This window comes from Alexandromys fortis, unplaced genomic scaffold (assembly GCF_014885135.2).
Source record: "Alexandromys fortis isolate MF-2015 unplaced genomic scaffold, M_Fortis_MF-2015_v1.1 scaffold_46, whole genome shotgun sequence".
Classification (NCBI taxonomy): domain Eukaryota; kingdom Metazoa; phylum Chordata; class Mammalia; order Rodentia; family Cricetidae; genus Alexandromys; species Alexandromys fortis.
The window spans coordinates 8801226-8826519 of NW_026067919.1; the positions used below are offsets into that span (position 1 = coordinate 8801226).

A 25294-nucleotide genomic window follows, 5' to 3' on the forward strand; every position below is an offset into this window, starting at 1 on the left:
TTCCTGTGTTTACGTGTCTGTTACCTGCCGCCACGCCACTGTGGGCCAAGGAAGCGTGCCCTCCTGTAGCTGCCCTCATGGCGGGCTCCCTCCGCCAGCCGCCCGGGGATCCTTTGTAGCCGCTTTCCCATGGCGGGCTCCGCCAGCCCGCCTGGGGACCGTTTGTAGCAGCTCTCTCATCGTTTTTTAAGAATAACAGCTACATCTTCAATGCTAAAATGAATCAAGGTGATTGCTGTGCTTGAAAGCTCAAAAGAAATGCTGCCTGCTCCTCCGTCCCACCCCATACCACACTGAAGTGGACAAGTGACAAGTATCCAGAAAAATAGCTATACCACCTACCATGAGGGTAGAAGCTGCAGAACCATTTGTGGCTCTGTGGGTGTCATTGATCTAGGAAAGATGGTGGCTAACAGCTGGCCCTTTCTGAAGCCAGACTCCAAGAAAAAATATTGAGTCACGGTTTATTTCTAAAATACAATCTTGCCAGTGGTCTAGTGTTCAGAGCACGTGAGAGGGAGGAATAGAACCTTTGTTTAGGTTGTAGGTATTTTAGAAACACCACAAGATGTAGGGGCTTTGATATGCCTCCAAAAAGAAAAAAAAATATGTAAAACAGAGGTTATCCCAGTGACTGATTATTTTGAGCTCCAATGGGATAAGGAATAGGGCTCCCCATTAGGAGGTCATTTGGGATCAAGAGCATAAGCCCTCCTACTTTTTCATGATGCCAATCACAAAGCCAATACTAAGAAGACTCAAGGCAGCATTTCTCAGGTGTGCAAAGAACTAGAGAACCCTGTCATTCACTCCTTGACTCAACAGTCTTTGCCATGGTGAAAAAGAGATCACTGCTGTCTAAATGCCCATAAGTTCAAAGTTGGCACACTGGACCTAGCTTCTGGAAAGGCACGTACAGTGGCTTCCAGAACATCTCCCGCAGCAAGAACCCTGACAACATTCATAAGACAATGAGGACCTCATTGCAGGCCAGGAAGAAACTGAATAATAAAGGAGCACACTGGGCAGAGAGTGAGGGAACATTGTGGAAATTGGCATGTTGTCATAAATGGAAATGACATTGGAAGTAACTGGATGGCCACTGAATAACACCCAGGATTCCAGTGATCTGAAACCACCCAGTATGACTCAGCTCATCAGTGCTGGGAAGCTGCTTCTGAGATAAGAATACCTCTGAATAGCAAGTGCCATAGGAAAAGTGGGGGGAAATGGGTGAGATGCTATCCACTACTTTGTCTGTCTCAATACCATTCACAAGATTCTTTTCTTAGCTCCTTCAAAGATGTGTAAGCTGTAAGTGCTCCTCAATTAACAGCGTTAAATATTAACAGACTCACAGCCAGTTGAAAATAGCCCAAGTCAGCAATGTAATCACTGTAAGTACCAGGCACCCTCACTTCAACAATATGGCGCGTTGGAGAGCATTGGCATTTTCTGCTTGTGTTCCGTAGCTGGGACTGCAGCTCTCTGCTGCTTCAAAGTGTTTGCCCAGAAAAAGATTAAAACATTAAAGTGTAGTTTCTGCTGATTGCATGCTGCTATTGTACTATGGTAAACGGGAACTATCATAGTTGAACCACGGCACATTAAGAATAATCTAAATATAGCAAACCAAATCAAAGAGATTTATTAATTATTTTGTGCCATGGTTGACCTAGCACAGAGCAACTTTCTCCTCAATATATGATTTATCTGTCTTTCTGCTTTTTTCTTTGCTTTATATAAAGAGAAATGTTTCCATTCTTTATATAAAATTTTAAGATAGTATCTTATGCCTATTACTTGGGGGGTTAGTGACTTAGATTCCCTCATTTTTGATAGCTTTTTGTTTGTTTGTTTTTGTTTTTCAAGATAGGGTTTCTCTGTAGCTTTGGAGCCTGTCCTGGAACTAGCTCTTGTAGACCAGGATGGCCTCAAACTCACAGAGGTCCACCTGCCTCTGCCTCCCGAGTGCTGGGATTAAAGGTGTGTGCCGCCACCACTATGATGGCTTCTTAAATAATCCATGGTTCATATTTAGAGAGTCACTTGCTTTGGGAAAATTGCTGCCTTCACTCCATAATGGTGTGGGTGGCAGGTAACATTCCCCGGTAAACAGACAGAACCGTCATACAAACAAGGTCATTAGTACATAGTGAAAATCCCGAAAAAAAGAGACTCGGAGAATAGGTGGAGTTTCATCCAATAGCTGTGGTACCATACCCAACCATCCGTGCTGTGGCCACGCTCTCAGGGTCTGGGCCTCAGGATAAGCCCTGGCTCTGCTCATCATCAAACTTAGATTTTCAGCCTTTTCACAGCTCCCTGATCTGCAATGCAGCTTTTGACATGGGATATGGCCCCTTTGTCTGAACCAACCAAAGTCAGCATCGGAACTCAGCTGGTGAATGTTTCAATTCACAGATTATTTTCATCCCAAAATGCACCCCCCAAAAAGGGGGGAAGGTGGAGACACTGGGACAGAGTTCATATGGTTTTAGGGTTCAAGGCAACAATATTCTCTTCCCTACAGCCAGCAAAACTTGGAGAAGACTAGACAAGCCAGGTGCCCTCTCTACAGCCTATGGTTTCAATAGAAGGAAAACTGATGAGCCGTGTTGGGGGTTTCCTTGAAAGAACCTGTTCGTTACATAACCTTGCCTTCTCTTCCTTTCCGTTTTATAATTCAGTACCGTAAGGTGCCCATCTGGAATGGAAGACTATTTGCAACAGGCAGGAATCAAGCTGTCTTGGCTCCAGCTGTGTTCACTATGGATTCTGTCAACTGAAGGGAGAGCCCTGACCTTTTACTTAGAGTCAGCTAAGTACTGGGTCAGGGCAGGTGCTCAGAGGGTAGGTCCTGTTTTTCAAGCCTTGGAAACAAAGAGCTAAAAGAACGCCCCAGGGAGACAGAGCTCTAAGAGTCTCAGACAGACAGGAAACAACACTCTATACCCAACGCCAGAGCAACAAACATTGGTTGGTGCAGTGTCTCAACCAAAGTCCTGGGAAGAAAAATGTGAGCAAGGGAAGCCTCTTATTTGGAGTCTTCAGCATTGACATTCAAGGCACAAAATGGGAAGCGGTAGCAGTCTGGAGTGGAGGGAGGGCACAGTTAATAACCTAACCTTCTAATACGGCTCTGAGGTCAAGAAGCATCAGCCTATTAAAGACTAACCCAAGGAATGGGTATTTCTCTTCATTTAAATTTTGAGGATTTTATACAATATATTTTGATCATATTCTTTCCCCTCTTCCAACTTTTCCCAAATCTTTCTCCACCTTCATGTTCTATCTTAAAAACATATCAAAACATTCCAAAAGCAAAACCAAAATAAAACAAAGCACACTTGCATACACACACACACACACACACCACCACCACCACCACCAATAACAACAACAGCAGCAGCAACAACAACAAAAAATGTGGAGTGTGATTTGTGTTGTCTGTATAAGCTGGAAGAAAGATCTTGAATGGTTTCTTAACCTAGTGTATTTTTTTCCTGCCTCAAATTAAGGATGGATGAATCCGTTGTAAGCAGTGTGAAGCCATGCAGGGCAGATCAACTCCCAATTGTGGTTATCTATTAGCCTTTAGCCTTCCTGTGTCAGGATACACAGAAAATGTTCACACCAATTGAAGAAACTTTCCAGAGAGAGCTTCCCATGCCAAATGGCTGTCAAGAATCCAACTTCCTCAAATTAGTTGGCCCTCCTTCTATTCAAATTCTATTATCCCAGTAACACCAGGACCCAGATAAACCCTGGGAGAAGAGGGATCCATCAGGAGTATCCTGTACTGGTTGGTTAAGTCTACAAGAAAATGAACAGAACTGGCATAAATGCCTCCTGACCTCCCTGGAAACTGAAGGCAGCCTGCTTCAGAGTCTCAGCATCCTTAAACTGCCTGCTTCTGTGGCTTAGTCTGAGAGCTAGAACAGAGGGGCAAGAAGCACACGGCCACCTTGCTTGGGGTCTTTGTTCTCTCGTATTACCTGGGCCACAGATTTAGCACAAGCAAGGTCATGTCTGCTTGGATCTTATGTGTCTCTGACCAAGGAAAGGAAGAAGTAAGCAGCTTAAACAAGGAAAACAGCAGGGGTGACTTGAATAATTATCCCTCTTTCAGACAAAATGATGCATTCTATAAGGTTATGCAAATCAAATAATGGTTTTTTTTTTTTTTAAATGTGAACTACATCAGTTCACATCCTCATTATCCCAAGGCTTCAGTGTTCAGCCAGGTAATGACAGCTGTGGAAAGAGATCTGGGAACTTATGGCTGCCTTCATTAATCTACTGCAGGCAACTGACCTAGTCAAACATCCCTGAATATGACATAAAATTTACTGACTGCATTTACCCACGTATCGGCTGGATTCCAGCTCTGCATTCTTCACCACGTGTTAAGGATGGTGGCAGATGTAGAAACTGAGGTTACCAGGGAAGCTCTCTCAGGCATTCTCGAGCAGAGATAAAGTTCTGTAATTAAGCCGCTGTTCAGCAATGTGGAAATAATACAGTGTATTGGAAAACGGTAATTAACTAAACTATCATCTGTGTAACAGCATGTTACACATGGGACTCATTAGAACCAACTTTGGAATCCAACATCTCCCACTTTAAGGTGGGCAGGAATAAAACTAGGGCTCAGGGACCTCCCACCTGACCTGGTGGGTTGTTGGAAACATTCTCCTGTTACCACTGAGACCCACCAGGTGGTAAATGGTACCCAACGGATGGGAGCGATGCCACCAACACAATTCCTCTTAGATGTTGCTAGAAATTGAGTTTGGGTCTGAGAGTTGTGATTAGGTGGAAACAAAGAGTTTGAATTTCGAGACAATTAAATGAGCTCAGGGGATATCATCATTCTGTGAAGCATTGTGGGGGAGTGTCTGAGCACCTCCCTCTCCAGTTTTTCCTGTCAGGGAAATGAGAGGCACCAACAAACCCTTCATACATCAGATAGGAGCAGCAGGACCCAGATGGATGAGCCGAGACTAGCAGTGAAGTGACCTGCTTAAGATGACACATTGAATAATATAGTATTGGCACGGGTACTCATGTCCACCGAGATCCAACCCTGGGGTTCTTTTCTACCATGACAGGCTCACCTTCTTCTTCATGGAAGGTTCCTGTATACCCTGGCAGAAAGATGATGGAAGGTTTTAACCCTTGGCAGGACATCAGAAATGAATGCGGAAGTTTTGTAAAGTATAGTTTTCCAGATCCTCTTATGAAAACTGGGGCCGAGCATCTGTACTTCTCAAAAGCTCCAGAATTGATCATCTCTGATATGCAGCCAAAACTGGAAGTCATTGATCCAGTTACAATGATTATACAATAATTTAACATTTAATAACATTTTCTTTATAGGAGCCCAGACTAGTGTGCTCATTCAATAACTACATTTGAGCTCCTATGACCAGATGAGCTAATGTTCTTGGTAAAACATTCATCTTTGGTTCCTGGCACACAGAAAATGTTCAATACCTCAATTATATTCATCACCCCCTAACAAGAGTTCCCGTGTTCCAGAGAATGGACAAAGCGATTCAAATGCAGAGGTAAGGAACTACTGGCAGGTTTGAAGCAGACAGAGGTAAAAAGTTACTGACAACAAAAGAGACGGGCAGTGGTCACAGGCAGAGAGGGCTTTGCCAGGGACCTGGTTCTGAGATACTCAGTGGTGTGGAAGTGCTCCATGTTTCTTATTGGAATGTTCTGGGTTAGTTTCTGGGATGTATTACACTGTTCGACAGCTAGTATCAGTTTTCAACAGAAGACAAAAAACAAACAAACAACAACAACAACAAAAAAAAACAGGTTCTGAGATGCCTTTCTAGAACCTGACCCAGAGTAGAATTGAGTCTCATCCCTTATTCTCAAAATCTTCTAGAAAATACTAGGTAGAAATTCATGATCCTGCACACCCCAAGAAAGCCCAGTGTCCTTACACTGTGACAAGCCTGCCTCCGGGAGGTAGCAGGTGCAGGGAGGCAGCTGTGTCATCCCTGTGCCAGCTCTGCTATTGTCGCTTTTGAGTGGTACTCTTCCAGTAATAAGGAAGCCCACCTTAAACGTTGTTGACAAGGGCTAAGAAGACAGCGTGCAATTTGTAAAGCACAGGAGTGGAGGCAAAGCGGTGTATGGCGTTGAAGAGAGGACTCCTAGTATTCAGTCACCCGTAGGGGAGAAGCTTTCAAGGCCAGCCCCACAGAACAAGGGAGATGCTGCTATGTTGCCACTGCTGGCCAGCTGTCCTGGCCGTCATTGGCCCTGTACCCCATGGAGACACGGGGCAGGACGAGCAAGGCAGGGAGAAACTAGAATTCCAACTTCCAGCCCAGTGATGGATGATTCATCCCTCAATCCTCATGTCAGCTCCCATTTGTGCGGTTCTCATCTTTATTTCATGAATATTTCATTCTCAGAGCGATGATTCCACATCCCCCATAAATCTCGCAAGTGGCTCTTTACTGCGTCCCCAAGAGCTTGGTGCACTCACCTGCATTGGGTAACTACATAATTGTCTGGTTCCTCAGAAAAAAATATGAGCTCAAATGCGCATGAATATTAAGAGGTTCAATGCACATTATAACCCTTCCCCCCAAAAGGTGTCTAAACTCGGAAGACATCACAGCACAAGCCGTTAAACACAGCTTGGGCTCCACCCAAAGACAGCTTTTTCAGCTCTTAAGAAATATAACTGGTATCCCAAAATGAAACATTCCAAGAGTTTCCAGCCAGCCTCGCCTAATTGCAAGGCTACTCCATAAAACATGGAACAGTAGCAATGTGAAGGGGATCTAAATTAAATACCTTCATTATTTCACCACGGTTTTAAAGATATAATTCTAAAGTGTTGCCATCCCACGTCCATCCTCTGTTCATAGTGATGAGGTTCAAACCCCTTGCCCTGGAATTGAGATATTGGAAATAAATCCATGCTCCTTCCTCGAGCTCTTCTATTGGCTTTTCCTCCCTGTCCTTACTTCCTGTTACCTTTGTTCAGCTTGTCCAAAATACAACTTTTCATCTCATCTCCAATTAAATGATTTTTTTTTTACTGGTTTCTCAAGTCTCCACACTCTTCTCCTCAAGCCCCAAGACTATTTACTAATCACTATACACCATAACCCCCAGCTTCCCCATCATGTGCTGGCTAGGCTGGGCCCGCTCTGTGCTGTAGTGGTTCTTACTGCTTAGGTCAGGACAGCCCAATCTCCATGATGGAGACCGGTGAGTTGTGCTGTAGTTGCCCAGGGGGTAAGAAGTACCCTTGAAGGGAAGAAAGGGCTCCACATGGACATTATTGTTAAGGGAGGCAAAGAGGGAAGTGTTATAAACTTCCTCTGAAAGTTGAGAACCTATAAAACCAGGAGAAGTTTCCCATGCAATCCATCTAAACAGCAACAGAAGGCGAAGGCTGGGCAGCACCTACTGTGCTTCCTCTATGTCTCTGTCATTCTCATCTTTGTCTGGATGCAGGCTGAGAGCCAGGCAAGGGGCTCACACTGTGGAAGTGTAAATTGTCTGTAAATGTATTCCCTCCTATCAGCAAGTGTACATTTATGCAGAAGTGAGAAAGCAAGAAGGGGTCCTGCCAGGAAAGAAGCAACAATTTGTGCTTTCACAAGCTGGACATCCCTTGGTCTTTTGTGTTCTCTCTTTGCTTATTTATGTCTGTGTCTATCTGTCTCTCTCTGTCTCTGTCTCTCCCTCCCTCTTACTTACTCTGTGTGACTACATCTGGAATGATCACCACACTAGGGGCTATGAAGGCAAAAGAATAAAAGTAGACAAGCTCCTCCCACCTGAAAATAAACCTCCCTTGCTAACCTGACCTGTGCAGCATTTGTAGAGGGGAAACCAAGAGTCCTACTGAGGAGGAAAGCCCAGACCTCAAACAAGCCAACAGCACCGGTGGGGATACAATGTGGGTCAACCAATGTCTTTTCTGTCTGTCCCATCTTCCCTCTTCCTACTTAGAGGGGCCCTGGGACCACCCACCATAGCTGCCTGAAGATGCTCTTACGTCCAAAGCCCTGGGATGGTGGCGGCAGGAAAGGCGCCCTGGCTTTGGTATGGGGGAACTGACAAGATTCTGCAGTTGCTGAGGACACCGGGGCTTCTTCTTTATCTGTTCATTAGTAAGTCAGGGTCCCTCCCCTTTTAAATATAAAAAAAAACCCTTTTGAATATATAATCATTTCCCAACTTAACAAGAACCATTAAATCCCCTCCCCTTTCCTCCTGTGGTTCAGGGATGACAGGAGAGCCTTCAAGATGGTAGAGAAGCCAGGCTTCCTTCTTTCCGTCCTTCCTCCCTCCCTCCCTTCCTCTGGACACTTTAGCGCTGACTCTGCAGTGCATGTCATTAGAGAGCAAAGCACTAACTGAAAGAGTAGTGGGTAGGAGGGACAGGGAGACAGCCATTGCCTTTCTGTCAGAGGGACAGGGAGACAGCCATTGCCTTTCTGTCAGAGGGACAGGGAGACAGCCATTGCCTTTCTGTCAGAGGGACAGGGAGACAGCCATTGCCTTCCTGTCAGAGGGACAGGGAGACAGTCATTACCTTCCTTGCCAGAAGGACAGAGAGACAGCCATAGCCATAGCCTTCCTTGCCAGGGACTTCCTTGCAGACTGACGGGCACGGGTGCAGCCAGCCAATCATGGGTAAGGGTGCAGTCAGCCAAGCAGTTCTTGGAAAGAGATGCCAGGCATCTTTGCTACAGAAATACCAGTTCCCTGCCCACACCAGGCTGAGTGAGATCATTCACCTCTTCCCCCCTCCTACCCGTCTGTGGTTCCTGCCCCAGTTTCCTTTGCTTTTCTCCTTGACCTCCCACCTCTGAAGCCAATTAATGAACCTGTGCGTCACGTCCAGTACAAATGAAACCAGAAACATCAGGCAGCGTTCTTAGTAATGACTGCTTTTGGACAGAACGCTAGCTGCTTTACAGTTTCCTCTTGGAGATTTATCTCCAGAGGCCTCTGAAGAATCCATGAGCCAAAGTCTGATTCTGGATGAAGCCCGCATGTGTTTAGCAGGCAGGGACCATACATGGATGGAGGATCTGAGCTTGTCCTATAGATGCCTATGTGTGCTTCTGTGAGCAAGGCATCATCACAACACGATGATCTCTGACACCCTCTTTTAAGGGAATTCCCTTTAAGGGTCCATTTAAAAAAAAAAAAAAACAAATCAGAAAATGACCTTGAAGAACAAATCCCCAACAAGATGGATGTGTCTAGGCACAGAATCAGCAGTGGTTGGTATACACAGTGAGAGAAGTACCCAGACCTAGAGCCTGGAGTTTCTCCCAACGTGGTAAGGCTAGGCCTTGTGAGAATGAGGGGAGAGAAAAGAAAGAGAGACAGTGGTGATAGGAACCCCTTGCCTACTGGGGCCACGGGACCTATGATTGTGGGTGAGACACCAAAGAGAACCAAGAAGGAATGCGGGCTCCTCTCTTACCCTACAGGTGGTCTCTCCAGGTCAGGGTGGAAGCACATGAGAGGGGCAGGGTGGGGAAGGGCTCTCTGGCGCTGCCCACGCTGTACCTGCTCTATAGATAAATACAGGACTTTAGTGGCCATGGCTGGTCCCTTGGCACTTTGTTCAAACATGAAAACATCCCCTACATTTTCTCTCTTGCTTTAAAAACAAAAGGAAATGTGACATATTCCCCCAATATCCAAATGCTGCCGTGTCAAGACAAGGTGACTCTGATAAATACTAACTAGAAGAAAACCACCCACCCAATAAATGGCCCAGGGAGACACCCTGCCTCTGTATTATGGCAAGACTATGAGGACACCAACCTCTTTGGGGGTCTCCTGGTGGCACCGGTTGCTGTTCCACCATAACTCTAGAGCAGCCACAAGGCAGGCAAGGAGGAGGCCAATGGCCAAGATGCAAAAGACCCCGGCAAAGCTGTGTAGTTTAAGGGATTTGCCCTCAGCCTGGGCACTGGAATGGCTGGTGAGGTCACAGCGGCCTGTGTGCGGCCACCACTTCTGCTTGAGCACATCCAGGTCCCCTGTGTCTTGCAGCTCCAGGATCCTGTAAGACACAATACAGGTGAGTCATAGCCATTGACTTCCTCATGTAAGCCATCGGATCCTGTCAACAGCCTGGCATGCTTACCCTGGAAGCATCACAGTAATTCTCAGAGTCAGGTTCTTCCACAGTGCCTTCTGCACCACGCACTCAGAGTGCTTCCTTCAGCACATACAATAGTAGGTTTTCCCTCCTCACCGAACCAGTGCCAAAAGGTTCAGTGACATAGTATGTCAGGTCCCTCACACGGATTGCCGAGAAAGTTCTAAGGATAAACTTGGGGCATGCAGAAATGAACTAGGGGAACCCCCAGAACACAGATTTAGTATATTCACAGTCATAAAAAAAGCTGTCCATAAAATTTTAACATCTGAAAGTCAAACATCCTTAATCCAAGGACCTGGAATCCCAAATACTTCAAAGTCTGAAACTTTTTGCAGATCTGCATGATACCACAAATGGAAAATTCTACATCTGACCTCTTACATGTTAATAAACACAAACTTTATTTCATGCATAGACTTATTTAAAACATCTCATAAGATTATACACAGACTATATGTGTATGATACATATGAACCATAAATTAATTTCATGTTTATACTTAGGTCCCATTCCCAGTTATTCCATTACATACATGCAGTATTTCAAATCAGGGGGGAAAATCCAAACTCTTAAGCTGTTATTGTCCTGTCCATTTTGGAAAAGGGAAACTCGATTTGTCTACCCTGTCTGCCCTACTGGGACTCATGCTATCCTCCATCATTTCATTTAGGAAGATTCTGTGCCAAGAACGATGCTCAAAGCTGCTAAACTTGTAGTCTAAAGACGCACATGTCAACAATGACTGTCAGTGGGAAGACCGAAGCGGTGATGGACACAAGGAAATGAGCAGAGAAATGCCAGGGAGACACACACGCCAGGGGTTTCTAGCTGCAGCCTTAAAGAGGAGTGTGCAGAGCAGACAGCAGTGGAGGAAGCCTGGAGGACGATGGATCATGAAGTACAATGGTGGCCCAGTTGTTTCCTTGGGCAGGGTGTAGTCAACCTCTATACCTAGCAGATGTTTCTGAATCTTAGAGGCCAACCTTCTGGGATTAATAGTCCTATTGTCTTACTTTATAGCGAAGGAAATCAAGGCACAGAGAAGTGAAATGACTTTCCAGAGGCTGGCAACCACTGAAACTGGAATAGGTGTTAATATTCTGTCTGGAACAAAGGACTCATTGCAGTTTGCCAGCTACAACACAGAGTGAAGCTGTGCCGTGGTGAATGAGGAAGATGGAGGCAGTGGATGAAGTGATAAAGCAGACACACTGAGATGCACTCTAACAGGGGTTGAGAGGGGGGTCTGACTGCATAATGGTGGGACAAGTCCTCATGCTGGCTTCTACCACTGCGGTGTTTTGTGTGCTCCTTCTGTAACGTAGAGCTCTACACAGTGAGAGGGCCAGGTATCACGGGTGGCTTGCAGATTCAAAATAGAAAAGCCTTTCCATCTGATGGGTAGTTATCTATGAGTCTGGTCCATAGAGATGCATTTAGCTCACAGGCCTGTGGAGTTAAAGAACTGCAGAAGCTCAACTAGATAGTTGTATAGTCTCAGCACTGGACTTGCATCCATAGTTCTGAGGCTGGGCCCACATACCACGCAGAGGTCTGGTGTCTCCCAGGTCCTGTCTCTATCATGGGCCAGCATGGTGTAGCCTCTTATTGTCTGAGAAGGACCCAGCTCAGGATGGAGTAGGCTTTGATCTCATCTGTGTTTTACTGGATGAGGGCCAAATGCTGCTACGCCTCATTGATTTGTGGTTCCCATTCTAATGAGTAGGGCTGCAGCTTTCTATGTTTGTCATGCGCAAGCTTAGTAGATATCAAAACAAAAGCTACTTGTTATCAGATATTTGTCCTGTCAACGAATGTGTGAATGCATTTGCTGAATAATGAACACAAACTAAGCGGGAAGGGCCATAGCGAGAATATAAAAACATCCAGCAAGAAATCAGGGCAGTGATGACACCCAAAGGCTTAAAACATGGCCATGCCTAGAAGGACATGGTCCCCGAGGTCACTGATTTACATGTATGTGTATCTTTGTGTTTTGTGGCTGTGCTCAGAATGTCCCTGGGAACCACAACTCTCTGCAAGGGCACAGGGGACGATGAACAGGATGCTCTCTGCAATGGCACGGTGGACGATGAACAGGACCCTACAGTGTCCACCTCACACCTTACTACTTTGGTCATCCAAAGCTGTTTGGCTGTTCACTGGCCTTGTTAAGTCTCTGGTGGCTGGGGTGAGTAGGGCGAGCTTAATGTAAGTTACAGACACTGATACACAGGGATCAGCCTGTCCAGGGGACTCGCAACTGGAGTATACTGCTGACTCCTCATGAAGACATCAGACCCCTTTGTTTGTAGATGCAGATGTGTCACGGATAGAGATGAATTCTAATCCAGATACTGAACCTCTCAACCCTAGCTCTCTCATTACCAATATCTGCTATTAGATAAAGATACCCATCTCAGGGGCCATTAGCTTATAACCCGGAATAGTAACAGGCTCCGTAAGAACTGCGTGGTAGTCGTGCAGCTGGGTGGCCCTACTGAGCAGCTTCTTATCAAGTCAGTCTTCAGCAGGAGCTACCTCTTATTGAGAGAACACTGCAGGGAGAAATCATTTGCACTTCCTGAATCTGCCTAACTGCATGCATAGCAATGCTTCATCTGCCCGTCTTACTTCCTGAAGGCCTGAGCACTGAATGCACCTGACTTACCCAGAGATGGAATTAGAAACTGGCAATGCTAGTCTTCGGCTCTGGGCCATTAGTGATCTGGGGGTGGGGGCATGCTCTTTCTGTGACAACAGGTTGTTACCCAAAGGTCAAGTTCTGACCTGGGAGGCGGTAAGGCCCTGAAAGGACCGTAGGATCTGATCTCCTCACAGTTTCTGGGCAATATCAGGCACGCTGCTTAAATTTTTCTGACTTTTTCTCCTTACAGTTGTATGCATCTTTCTACGGCGCATCTTATTTCAGAAAGAACGTGTGGCGATTTACAGGAAAACTAAAACAAAACAAACAATGAAACAAGAAAGCATGGATATAGACGCAACAGGACAAACAAGCCATGTGCACAGAGTGCCTTCAAGAACGAGGCTAAACTAATGTGCGCTATAACAATCTATACTCCTTCTTATGAGGAACCGGAGCGATAATAGCCATTTCCTGAAGCCAGTTGCTCTATTTTCCAGACAGATATAATTGCAGGTACTTTGCTTTATTCAATAGTTGTGGCGCCTGCGACACAGTAGGTGCTCAATAAATGGCTATTACGTTGCTAAACACTTATTGAATGCCCACTCTGCATGCTGTGGTCTGCAAAACTGTTTTAGCACGTAACCGCCATACCACATACACTTATGTCTACAGCCTAGTCTCTTTCAAGGCAAACAAATAGCTTGACTCCTAGTATAAAGGGAAAGGTGACCACAGAAATTCCAGAGAAGCCTGGAATCTGCTAGTTATAGAGTGTAGACCCACACTCAAATGACATGGTGTGTGGCCCCCTGATTAGCTCCCTTCATTTCTCTGAGGTACATTCAAGCTGAAGGCAGTTTTCACTGGACTTGAGCCTCTTCTAGACCCGCTGACAGAAGAGAGTTAGAAATAATGACTGGAGAATTCCCCTGAAGGGCAAATACCTGTCTGTTGGAAGGAGGGAGGCTACTAGCTCATGGGGAAGCTGTGCTGTGGAGACATATAACAATATTGTAGGAGGTCAGCACAGTCCTTGGAACCCATCGTCTTCTGACGAAACTATGAAGGGTAAATTTTTCTTAAAAGAAGAATAACAAGTCTGGACATTTCACTTATGTTTTTGTGACCACTGTAATGGGAAAGAGAGGCCAGAGGGTCCCAATAGAGATTTTCATAAGGACTCCATAGTAATGCAGAAAAAAAGATCTGTGCAGACCTGTATCACAGCTAGCTTCCTCTCTGGTGCCCAGCCCTAACCCCATGCTGGTTGTGGTCTACTAACCTATGAAGTCATGTAAAGAACATTTAACTACTTCTGCTGTAAGCATTGCAGCTTAGATAGAAAGGTATCCTGGCAGTTGGGAGTCAAAGAATACCACAAAGTCACACCACACAACAAATCTCACACAAGAGATTTATTGGGAAGGAAAAATCAGAAGGGTGGCTGCCTTTGCTCTGGTGAGAAACAGCAGAGAGCTGAACAGATGGAAGGATTTATATAGTGTTTCTTGGGGATAGGGTGGGACTTTTCAGGATGAAACTTTCCAGGGCGGAGATTGGTGGGATTTCAAGTCCAGAGATTGGGCTTTTTACTTGGTAGTGTGGGGGCAGGGCCCAGCAATTACAGCGTTCTGTGGGTAGATCCTGACAGTAGGAGTTTTGCTTACCTTCGCATGCAGCAAGGCTATTGGCAGTGGAGGGGACCAATTCCACTTCCCTGCCTCATGTCTGTCTTCTGCATCTGGAGGATTTTCCACTGACATTCCCAACCTCATTGCTGTGCTGACCATTTGACAACACAGTAGAGATCCAAGCTTCCTAACTAACATCCCCTCTCTTCTTTCTCCAATATACTGATAGTATATTGACTCATTTCTGCAGATTTACAGAAGAAAATTGAGCAGAGCTAGCTCATGGGCCTCCAACTTCCCACTAACAGGTCCCATACATCCACGAGCACTGTCTTGAGACTCATTGTTTGGGTGTTGCTGCAACACTGGCCTTATGGGTCCCCTTACCATCTGCTCTACAGTGAGTGGTGTTTGCAGACTGATGGTCTGTGCAATCACCTTGAACCCCCCATCTAAAAAAACAAACACGCGTATTCTTCAGAAATGCCGTTGTGTTCTGAATTCCAAAGAGAAGCCATACCTTGAGTTTCAGCAACTGAGAAATACTCTGTTTTCACAGCTCCACTCCAGAGGGCAGAGCGAGGGACCTAAAACGTGCTTGATGAAGTTCTGCAGAGAGCCTGAAGCCTCACTTAACTGCTCCTACCCCTTCACCAAATTTTGCAAGCATGCTACTGACTAGATAGGTTGCAAACCCTCCTTCTCAGCCTTCTCGGGTGAAGCCGAGGCTTACTGATCATGAGCAGAAGGATCCAATGAAGAATTCCGGGATAGGACAAGCAGTAGGATTTTCAGATTCAACAGTAACATGGCCCCACATCAGAGCTCAGGAGAGCTGCAAGTATAAGGCCCAGAACTCTCTCCCTTTCGCCCTGAGTTAGAGTGGAAAAGAGATGATCTTCAACAATTCTACTGTATCCATCTGGTTATTCTTCAAGTGGATAACACAAGGACGTTAGAATTCATCTGTTGATCAGGCAACTAGGGGCTACCCCTAACTGAATGGACTTGTCTATGATAATGTTTCTGCCACCTCTTGTTGGTTATGATGGGCAGAGCCTTTCCCTAGAACATTCTCAGTGACTGCTATCTAATTCCTTCCATCAGTGGGATGCCCCATCACAGATATATGCAATCTGAGGGTCCAAGGCTAGACCTCTTTAGAGACAAGATAGAGTGTCTGCTAGTAAACTGGCTACTAAAAAACAGCCATTGAATTTACCTGTATCTTTTGGTTCTACCTTCCTGCTTAAAGTTGGATCATCCAGACCATAGGAAGTACTATGACAAAAACCAGTGTGGGGAAAAAAAAAAGAGAATAGCTCTTAATAACTTCATCATGCCTAAGAGTCTAGAGCTAAGCAGGCTCAAGGGACAAACTCATACTAGCAACCACATGGGAGATGAAACATAAACATGGAGTAGACATGCTACATTGGTTTCTGATGGAGCCACCCATTCAGTTCCCCAAGGCTGAACATTTCCTGTCTCCTTAGCCCCACGGCCTCTTTCTCTAAAACGCTCTCAAGTTTCTCTAATATTAATGAGCATAAATCAGAATTAATTAACTCTAAGAAGGTGGCATAGAAACCCAGAAGCCTATGTTTTGATGTGGAGAGAGTGGGGAATACAGGAAACAAGAGGTTGTCCTTCCTCCTGTCACAAACAAAGGGCCAGGTATAGATCTTGCCCCAGTAGACAGCAGCATCTCCTTCAGCCGGGAAATTGGATGCAAGTCAACAGGCCCCATCAGGTCACACGTGGCACACATGGAGACAGACGTCTGCTTCTCTGACTCTCACCTTTGCATCTCCACACGGACGACTCACACTTTGAAGACACACTTTAAAAAGAGATCTAGGTCTCCTAGATCCTACTTGGAATTTATTTATCTGTGTGACTCCTTTGACTCCTCTGTGCCCCTGCTCTCACTACCTCCGAGAAGTCCTTCTGGGACCTATCAGATGCCCTTTTCTGCACCTTCCCACCCCCAATACCCTATTGGACTCTGCACTGGTATCACCTACCCACATCATAGTCCCACCCACGGTATTGCCTCCCTTGAAAAGGAGCATGAAGTTCCTGCTTTTTATCCCAGTACCCAAAAGGAAGAGTTGAGGTGCTGAGGAAGATGTGAGGACTAATGAATTACTCTGGCTCTTACGTCATAACAGGAGGTTATCCTTCCATCCCAGCTGCCAAGGTCCCAAGCATGCTGGAATTGTCTTGATGACTGTGCCTACCTCTGGGAGAAGAGGTCCCTGTAGGGGCTGCCATGCTGCAGGGCAATCCCGTAGCCCTTGCTGCTGATGCTGTTGCCGATGACAGTCACGGAGCAGTCGTCATCTGTCAGGGCTGCGTACTCCACCACGGCCACATCCCACAGAAACGCGTAGTTCCCCTTCTTGGCCTGAAAGACCCAAATCACCATGAAGTCCAGCAAAGCTATTTGGCCACAAGAGTTTGAAGCAGTGGGACATTACAATGTTTGAGTTTGAGGGGCCCCTCTAAGTGGTCCCATTCAGACTCCACAAAAAATTCTCCTGGCATTTCCTGTGGATTGTGAACACAATACAAGTCGATATCATTCACCGTAGCACGTTCACGGAGCAGGCAGAGTGGAAGAGTGGGAGGTGAGTCACAGAGACCCACTTCGCACATATGACAGTTATCCCTTGGGAGTACAGGAAGTAACACTCAGCGGCCTAAGATTTTCAAAGCAGAACTGTCGGGGGCACATAATAGCACCACAGGGGTGGGAAAGACTCTCTTCCCTGGAGAATACAGATGTTCGAGAACTGTTATAAATCTTGTCCACTGACTTTTATTAAGAACCCAACTGCTAAGTCCTGCTTACCGTGAACATGAGTATGGGTTCAGTGGCCCTGGGTAGTCATGATGGAATAGCAAGCAAGAGAACATGTTAGGGTTTGCCATGAATGGTAGGAACCCATTAAGGACAGGCCCCTGATGGTTACAGTAACATGTAATGCTTCTGCCACTTGCCTTTATCTGCATTTACGTGAAGATAAGCATATACACAAATGCATGCATTCACACAACACACACACACACATGTCTTCTCCGTTTTTGTTGGTGGGAGCGGGAAGTTAAAACAGGATTTTACTATGTTTCCTAGGCTGGCTTTAAATTTGATCTTCCTGCTCTAGTCTCCAGAGTGCTGGGATTGTAGGCATGGAAAACTGTCCAGCATGCTCACATACATCTGTGCTGTGCTGTATGTGCACATGTGCATCACTCATACACAGGGGGCTTCGGGCATCAGTACTTTCCAACAGTGTGATAGTTGTAGATTATTGGGGATCTATCTGCATCCACAGCTGAGTCCTACCCCTCAAGCCCTTCCACAGCAGATACTCAGTTCTATCTTGAGCTGTGATTCTAACTTTGACTAGAATTTGGGCACCCAGGAAGACTGTGAACAGCTTTTCTTCTTCAAAGGAGACTTTGTCGCTTGGCTTTCTTAAAATACTGCATACATTCTCAATGTATCAAAGGGCCTAGTTTCCATTCTCTGTGGAGTACACAGATGCTTCTTGCCTTGTCGCCCCCCCCCCCACACCGGATGTTATAAAGCATAGGTATAGGATTGGTAATGGGGCTGGAGCACCACAAACAAAATTAAACCAAGCTGGCAAGCTGTAGGCTTCTTGGCACTGTCCAGAGCATTGTTCCAGTTTCGGCTTTTGTTGGCCTTTCATTTCCCCTAAGCTTCCTCAATAAGTAAATGGATGCTGAGGCAAAAATCAGTCTTCTACTGCTTTGTATTTTTCTTTTTCTTTTGGGTGGAGGAGTTTAGGTATTGAGAAAATATCTTATTATATAGCTCAGATGGGTCTTGAACCCATGATCATTCTTTCTCAACTTCCAAAGTAGTAGGATTACAAGAATACAATATCACACTTAGCAAGATATTTCTTTTTTTCAAGACCCTAAATGCCCATGACCTAAGATGTCTTATTTCCCATCAGATTCTTTCCATCACAAATATTTGTGGGTAGAATGTGACCTCTTGGATCAGGAATTGGCTTCCTGCAGCCTTTCACACAATCTTGTAAGAAACGACACACACCTCTGCCACCTATTACCTTTCTCCAGGGGAAGCAATTCAAATATTACACCAAGGCCTCATTCCTTGGTCAATCCAATCCCAGAAGTCTTAAAAGACTTTGACCCAGGTTGCAAAACTGCACACATCTCTCTCCCTCCACAAAGGAAGGTAACAGACTTTGTAAATTTTTTCCATTGGCAAACAAGTTTTTCTATGAAAAGATAGAAATTTTCAACCTCTTAGTACCAAGTTTATCCACAAAATGTTGACTTATGACCTAATATTTGGTTTTAGTTAGACTAGGAAACATTACACATCCATGCTCGCAATTCAACATGACAATCAGACACGGCTATTTGTACGATTTCCAAAGGGCATGTCATGTTGAAGGAAGAATTAAGATCAGCCTCCTTTCTAACTCTCAAGTGATATTTCAAGATAAAAAAGAAAGAAAGAAGCTAGCTCAGGCCAAGTGGAAACTGACTCTAGAAAAGCCCCTGTGGGCATTCAGAGGGGGCATCTGGAATTCTTCGGGCCACAAATTCATGAGCATGAAGTGTGTAGACTCACAGAAAGGCAAGCATATCTGTGGGAAAAGCCTGCATTTACAGCCCTGTTGGACTAAGCCCGGCAGGGCACAGCATCTGAAAACATGATGGCAATGCCCCTGCCTCCACTCCATGCGACACACTAAGGCTTTTCTCCACAAGTAAGCGGTGGCCTTCTTGAGCAGATGAGTGATCCCAGAAACTCAATGTCCCTATTTGCAAACACGGACTAAATTAGTCAGGGTCTTTCTTATTTGCTCGAGGAAACGTGTGGTTAGATTTCTGATCTACATGACAGTACCACAGCATAGGGACTAGTAAAAGTCTGTGTAACAGGACCCAAATGCAAAGGGGTAAGCCAGAGTCTGGATCTCTCTGTACAACATATTTTTAACATAATTTTAGCTCAAAAAAATCCCATTTCCTCAGTACCCCCAGAATTCCATGGCGCACTCCCTTAGTCTCATGCTGAGTAAAATGTAGTACCGAAATTTCCCCGTAAGAAGAACTTTTTGTGTGCAGATGTCTCCATAATCTTTCTGGCATATCACCAAGGCTGTATGAGATCATCATGCCATCATCAATGCGACTGTGCACTGTGAAGATTTCAGATATAACTGAAAAATGTCAAAAGGGCTGGAGAGATGGGTCGGCCAGTAAAACGTTGGCTGTGCAAGCATGAGGACCTGAGTTCAGATCCCTAGCACTTGTGGAAAATACTGGGGACAACATCATGAGCCTATGATCCCACAGCTAGGGAAATAGAGACAGGGTCCCTCATTCCTTGCTGACCAGCGTGTCTAGCCCCACTGGTGAGCTCCAGGTCTTGGTGAAAGAGATTTGCTTAAAAGTAATACGGAGAGCAATTGAAAAAGATACCTGGTGATAAAGTCTAGCTGCTGCACACACATATCCATACTTACACATGTACGCACATCAAGGCATTCATACCAATCATAACTCTGTAGCCTTCATGCAAGCCCCACTCTTGATCTTTGTAGAATGATTTCCTCCTTTGATTTAAAAAGTCCAGGATGTAGTTCCTGTAGGGTCGGAAAAATTATCTACACACATCCTAATAACTATGGATCTACCTCCTTATTTGATACTGCTTGTATACAAGGTTGGCTTGACCATATGGGAGACACCTACTGTTTTAAGTTTCTGAACTCCAGAAGAGCCAAGACTCTTCTCTTTCTCCTGTCCCCCTGTCACAACCTCCCCCCACTCTCTCTATTTGGTTTGACTGTAAAATATCCCTCACTGGCATGTGTTTTAGACATTTATTTCTTAGCTAGTGAGGCTGTTTTTGGATACTTTGGAACTTTTGCAAAGTGGGGTCCTGATGGATGCTTAAGTTACAAGCAGAAAGCCTTACCCAGGCACTGGCTCCTGCCTCACTCTTCACACCCTGGCCCACGGCGATGTGAAGGGCCACTGCCACATGCCTATACTAATGAGCAGAGGTCTGGCATTCTTCCCCAGCTCACTGAACCAAGTCCTCTGAAACCAAGAGCTAAAATAGTGTCCCTCTTTAAGGTGCCTGAGCCAGACACTATGGTCCACAGCAGTGTGAAGGTAATTTATAATCCAAGCCAGTGTTTCTTTCCACTCTGCTCCCTCATTCAGCTTACCCCTGTTACTTTAGGACAATATATCTATACTCTTTCTCCATTCTCCATGCCTGGAGCTCAATTCAGAAAGCTTTCACTCTAGGATACAGTGTTAATTACTTATGTACAGTGACTTCTTTCAATAAGAGATAGTTTTAGACTCTTGACAAGACTGAAGAGAAATAGGAATGTAGCCTGTTCTCAGCTAGGCAACATTCACATAGAAGATGAACCAAGCTACCTCCTGGCAGTATCCCAGAGTCCCGACCCTAAATGTCCCAATGGATCTTTGAATTCACTATTTTTACAACTTCCTATGTCTACTTCCTTTTGCCTGTGTCTTTCAGTATGGTCCTTTTCCTGCTTCCCAGGAGGCTGTGGTGAGTTAGGGAAGGCAGTGTCTGCAACAGGCATGACAGGCTGTGGGTGGCTTACAAAGAGCGGGTTGACATTACTTCATAATGCCTAAATGATCAAAGTGATACTATAGCCTTTTGTTCTACTATTAAAACAACACCAATCCAAACACTTATTTCATCCTTTCACCGGATTGAATTACCTTTATCTGGCAGTCCATTTGTATTGTCAAATGTATTCTGAATTTTTAATCGCAGATTTACATGTATCATTCAGTTACTGAAAAGCTGGGTGGCAGACAAAGGCTGTCCATGCAGTCTTAATGTTCTTCTAGCCCCTGCCTCTACGCACAGCTTAGTTGGGCATACATAGCCAGTTCCCCAGTTTCTTGTGACCCCGGAAAGCTCCTTAGGGTTAGCTCTGGGGTCCTGGGACACGAGTCTAAGCTTCTTTAAGATGCTGGAGAAGGTATCAATAGTTTTCTTTTAAAGACAAGATGGCAACATTAATATTGCCTTGAAATACAATTCAAACAGCTCTACAGTATGATTTTTAATTAATAATGACCAATATCAGTGGAATTATTGCAAAAACGGGACTATCTTTCATGGTTACTAGCACCAGAGAATGATAGCACTTTGGAAAGTAATGCAGCATTATAGAACGTGGACATTTAAAGTCACTGTATCTTTTATCCTGGCAAATCGGAATTTAACCTAAAAAGTAAGTCAGTATTCAGAACGGGGACTAAAACAAACATGTGACTATTTTAACCCTTCAGTGTCAGGGAAATAAGTTAATAAATGATGGTTCATGAATATGAGATCAGTGCAACACATGCTAACTTCAAAGATAAAGAAAAGCTATACACACAACCCTAAAGCTCTTGGGAATATTTTCCTCTAATCTTAGCCTGCTTCTAAATATTGCACTTGCTATTTTTTCTTCTCCTTCCCAATATACAACACTGATTAACTAATTAATTAATTAGAACAAAATAACAATAATTGGCTCAAGCATGAAAAACACATAGGTGAGGATGTTAGGGAGAGGAAGCCGAATATCTCTGCCAATCAATAAGGTCAGTAAAGTCACGGGCACGTGGGACTCCATTACCAGAATCCAAAGCAATGGCAAGTGGAAGACTCATGGTTTCTCTCCTCTGAACTTTCTTAGCAAATAGATCCCAGCTTCCTCTCTGGGGTCCACCAAGGCTAAAGCTGAGAACAGAGACAAGAGGTTGCCTAGCCCCAGCTTAAACGCATTCTTTCTAACATTTTTCAAAATAAAATCAGCCTATAATATTGAGGAAGGCCAGGCATCATGGACACAGCCACAAGTGAGCTGCAGCATGGTGACTCACTTGCTCTCCCCTGTACCACACTGGTAATAAAATGAGATTGCATTGCCATGTATTGCTCCATTGCTTCCATCCTTCCTGGAGCTCACTCAGAGAGCCAACCTTCAGGGCCATCAGCCTTTGAGTTATGAACCCCATTGTGTTCTTCTATTCCATCCTAAATGTGTAGAGAAGGGTGAGTGACACCGTGATGCTCTGCCAATCAAGCAAGAATGTTGGTGTTGCCAGCAATATTTACAAAGGCCCCTGGAAAGAGGTGTTGAAGGAGCTGGGCATCTGCAGTGTCGGGGACAAGAGCCACAGAATTATTCTCAAGAGTAGAATCTCACATTCCTTTTCTAGATGACGTGACCAGGGCTCTGGAAAAGAAAGCATCTTATTCCAAATAAATGAACCATGGAGCCAGACCACCATGGGTTCCAGCTATCTTCAAAGACACCTTTGCTTTCTCTGCCCTGCTTGAACTCATAAAAGGGAGATTAAAGAAAAGATTCCCCAGGTCTATGTGTAGTGGCATTTTATTTGTGTTTTAACCAATAAAGCTTACATGAAAGATCAGAGAAGCAGCCTGCCCAGTCTCTAGAGAGTTCTTACCTCTACCAATGCTCAAACCAAAGGGGCAATCCTGTTCTCAGACTGTCTCCTGCCTTATATTCTTCTCTCCACCCAGCCATATCATTCCTGTCCCCACTTCCAGAGTACTGGGATTAAAGGTATGTGATCCCAAGTGCTGGGATCATTTTTGTGTGAGCTCTGTTTCTCTTTCAAACTGGATCAATTTTGTGTAGCCCAGGATAGCCTTGAATTAACAGCGATCCATCTGTCCCCCAAGTCCAGGGATTAAAGGTGTGTGCTACAAGTACCTGGCCTCTAGTAGCTTAGTTTTGCACTCTGATCTTCAGGCAAGCTTTATTTGTTAAAATACAAAGAATACATCAAGTTGGCCCTTGGACCAATTCCCAGGGGAGGATGCTGGTTAGAGCCCACATGTGGATGACTGCGCATGTATTTCTTCAGCATTGCAGGCAAAGATGCTTCATGGAACTTATGCCATTCTAGTGGAAGGAAGGACACAGGTAGGTGTTATTCCTATGGATTCTTTGGATAGCTGATGCATGTTCATTTGCTTAAGCCACCCATGGAACATTGTCCCTGCCTTTTCATGACTCTCTCTTTAGGCAGAGCTTGGCCTTTTGAGTATCTAAAGACTTAGCTCTTACAGTCATATTCATACAATGAAAATGCATTGCCAGACACAGCCTGAACCCTGGCTGCTGCTATACCTACATTACACACTGTGCCAAATCACAAGAGGCACCAGGAAAACCCAAAGACCATCTGCAGAGAAAAGGACAATTTTATAGCTTGCTGTTATTGGAGCGTGGGCTGGCATGATATTTCTGGAATGGCGATTTGGTGAAGAGAATTGCATGCTTTTCAAATCTGCATATGCAGCAGCTCACCCCTTTGGATTCAGATTATAGAATTACTTGGATGCTGAAAGTATGTTTGTGCAAAAAAAAAAAAAAAAATCAGAGTAACAAGTTAAACTAACAAGAAACTGGAAGCTAAAAGCCCAATGTTTGAAAATCGGGTAGGCAAATGATAGCATTACAGTATGAAATATTATCTTTCTTTTATATATTGCTTTTAAAGAGCACTGATTGCTGAGAAAAGTGTACAGGACAAAAAATTTTAAAAAAAATAAAAAATAAAAGATGGAGCCTTAGGTAATGAATTAGCAGAAGCTTCAGAGTCTCAGTGTATGGTTTGAATCCCAGGTGCATTGCTTGCCAGCTGTGTGCATAGAGATAAAGTTGATTAACAACCCCTGGGCCTTGGTTCCACTGGATATAAAATGGACAGGGCTCGGATAAGAATTAAATACTTCAATATACATGATATGCTTAGGGCTTTGCTAAATAAGTTACAACTAATAATAGAACATGTAGTGAAGAACAGGTTGTTTCAACAAATGACATCTCTTTTCGGTGATTATGTCAAAGGATCATATTTATGAAGAGTTGAATCAACTACCAAGTACTAACAACAATGGCCATCTCCGAGTCACGCCATTATGGGAGAATATTTAAGGTTTTTTTTTTCTGCTTCCCATGCTTTTGGAGTGCAGCAAGCTTTCTTTTGTGATTGCAAATGTCTAAGAGGGTAATTTTTAGGAATTCAGTCTTATATTTTGAGCTCTATATAGAGAACGGTGGTAGATGAAGGTCCTCCTGTTGCCTCCGGCTCAGAAGCGAACCTACATTCTCAAGAACTGATTGGTTTTTAAGAGACCTGCCATCACGTTCCATTCCAGAGTGCAGAATACTGTGCCTGGGACACAGTGGGGGCTCAACACCTTCTCTACTTTTTTCCCCCTTTGTTAAACTCTAACTGGGCTTAGAAGCCATTTGTCAGCTGGGATTGCAAAAAATTTCCTTCCCACTCTCAACCTATCAGTCATCTGCCACCTTCCCCACGTCAGCAACACACATTTTATGATTCTGCGTGTGGAGCATGTGTGCCTATGTGTGATAATGTGTGTATTCAAGTGTGTGAAAATTGTGTGTGTACATGTTTTAGTGAGGGGGATGTATGACGGTGTATAAAAGTTTGTATGTAGATGGCAATGCATATGTGGGGGTGTGTAATATAGAAATATGTGTCAGAATGTATGTCCATGTGAGTGCATTATGAGAACTGCTTAAGTATGGATGTATGTAAATGCGGGAAAATGGGTGAATATGTATGTTGTTATGTGTGTGGAAATGCCTGTGTATATGAATGTGTATGGGTATTGTTGGTAAACTGAGAACTATCTGCATTCCAGAACCAGATGCTTCCCGAACCCATTTTCAGTGACAAAGTGCTAGCAGCCACGTC

At 44.6% G+C, this 25294-nt stretch overlaps 1 protein-coding gene across 5 annotated transcripts in view; it reads right to left on the minus strand.

Moving 5' to 3' along the window:
* Grid1 (glutamate ionotropic receptor delta type subunit 1) overlaps positions 1-25294 on the minus strand; it is a 725743-nt gene that overhangs the window by 6496 nt on the left and 693953 nt on the right. For 4 of the 5 annotated variants that reach the window (XM_050140755.1, XM_050140756.1, XM_050140754.1 and 1 more), the window contains 2 exons: positions 16705-16871; positions 9835-10075 (listed from right to left, as the gene is read on the minus strand). In XM_050140755.1, coding sequence (XP_049996712.1) covers positions 9835-10075; positions 16705-16871 — 408 coding nt within the window. Of the gene's footprint in view, positions 1-9487; positions 9579-9834; positions 10076-16704; positions 16872-25294 lie in introns of all 5 variants that reach the window. The other variant, XM_050140757.1, reaches the window with a different exon arrangement.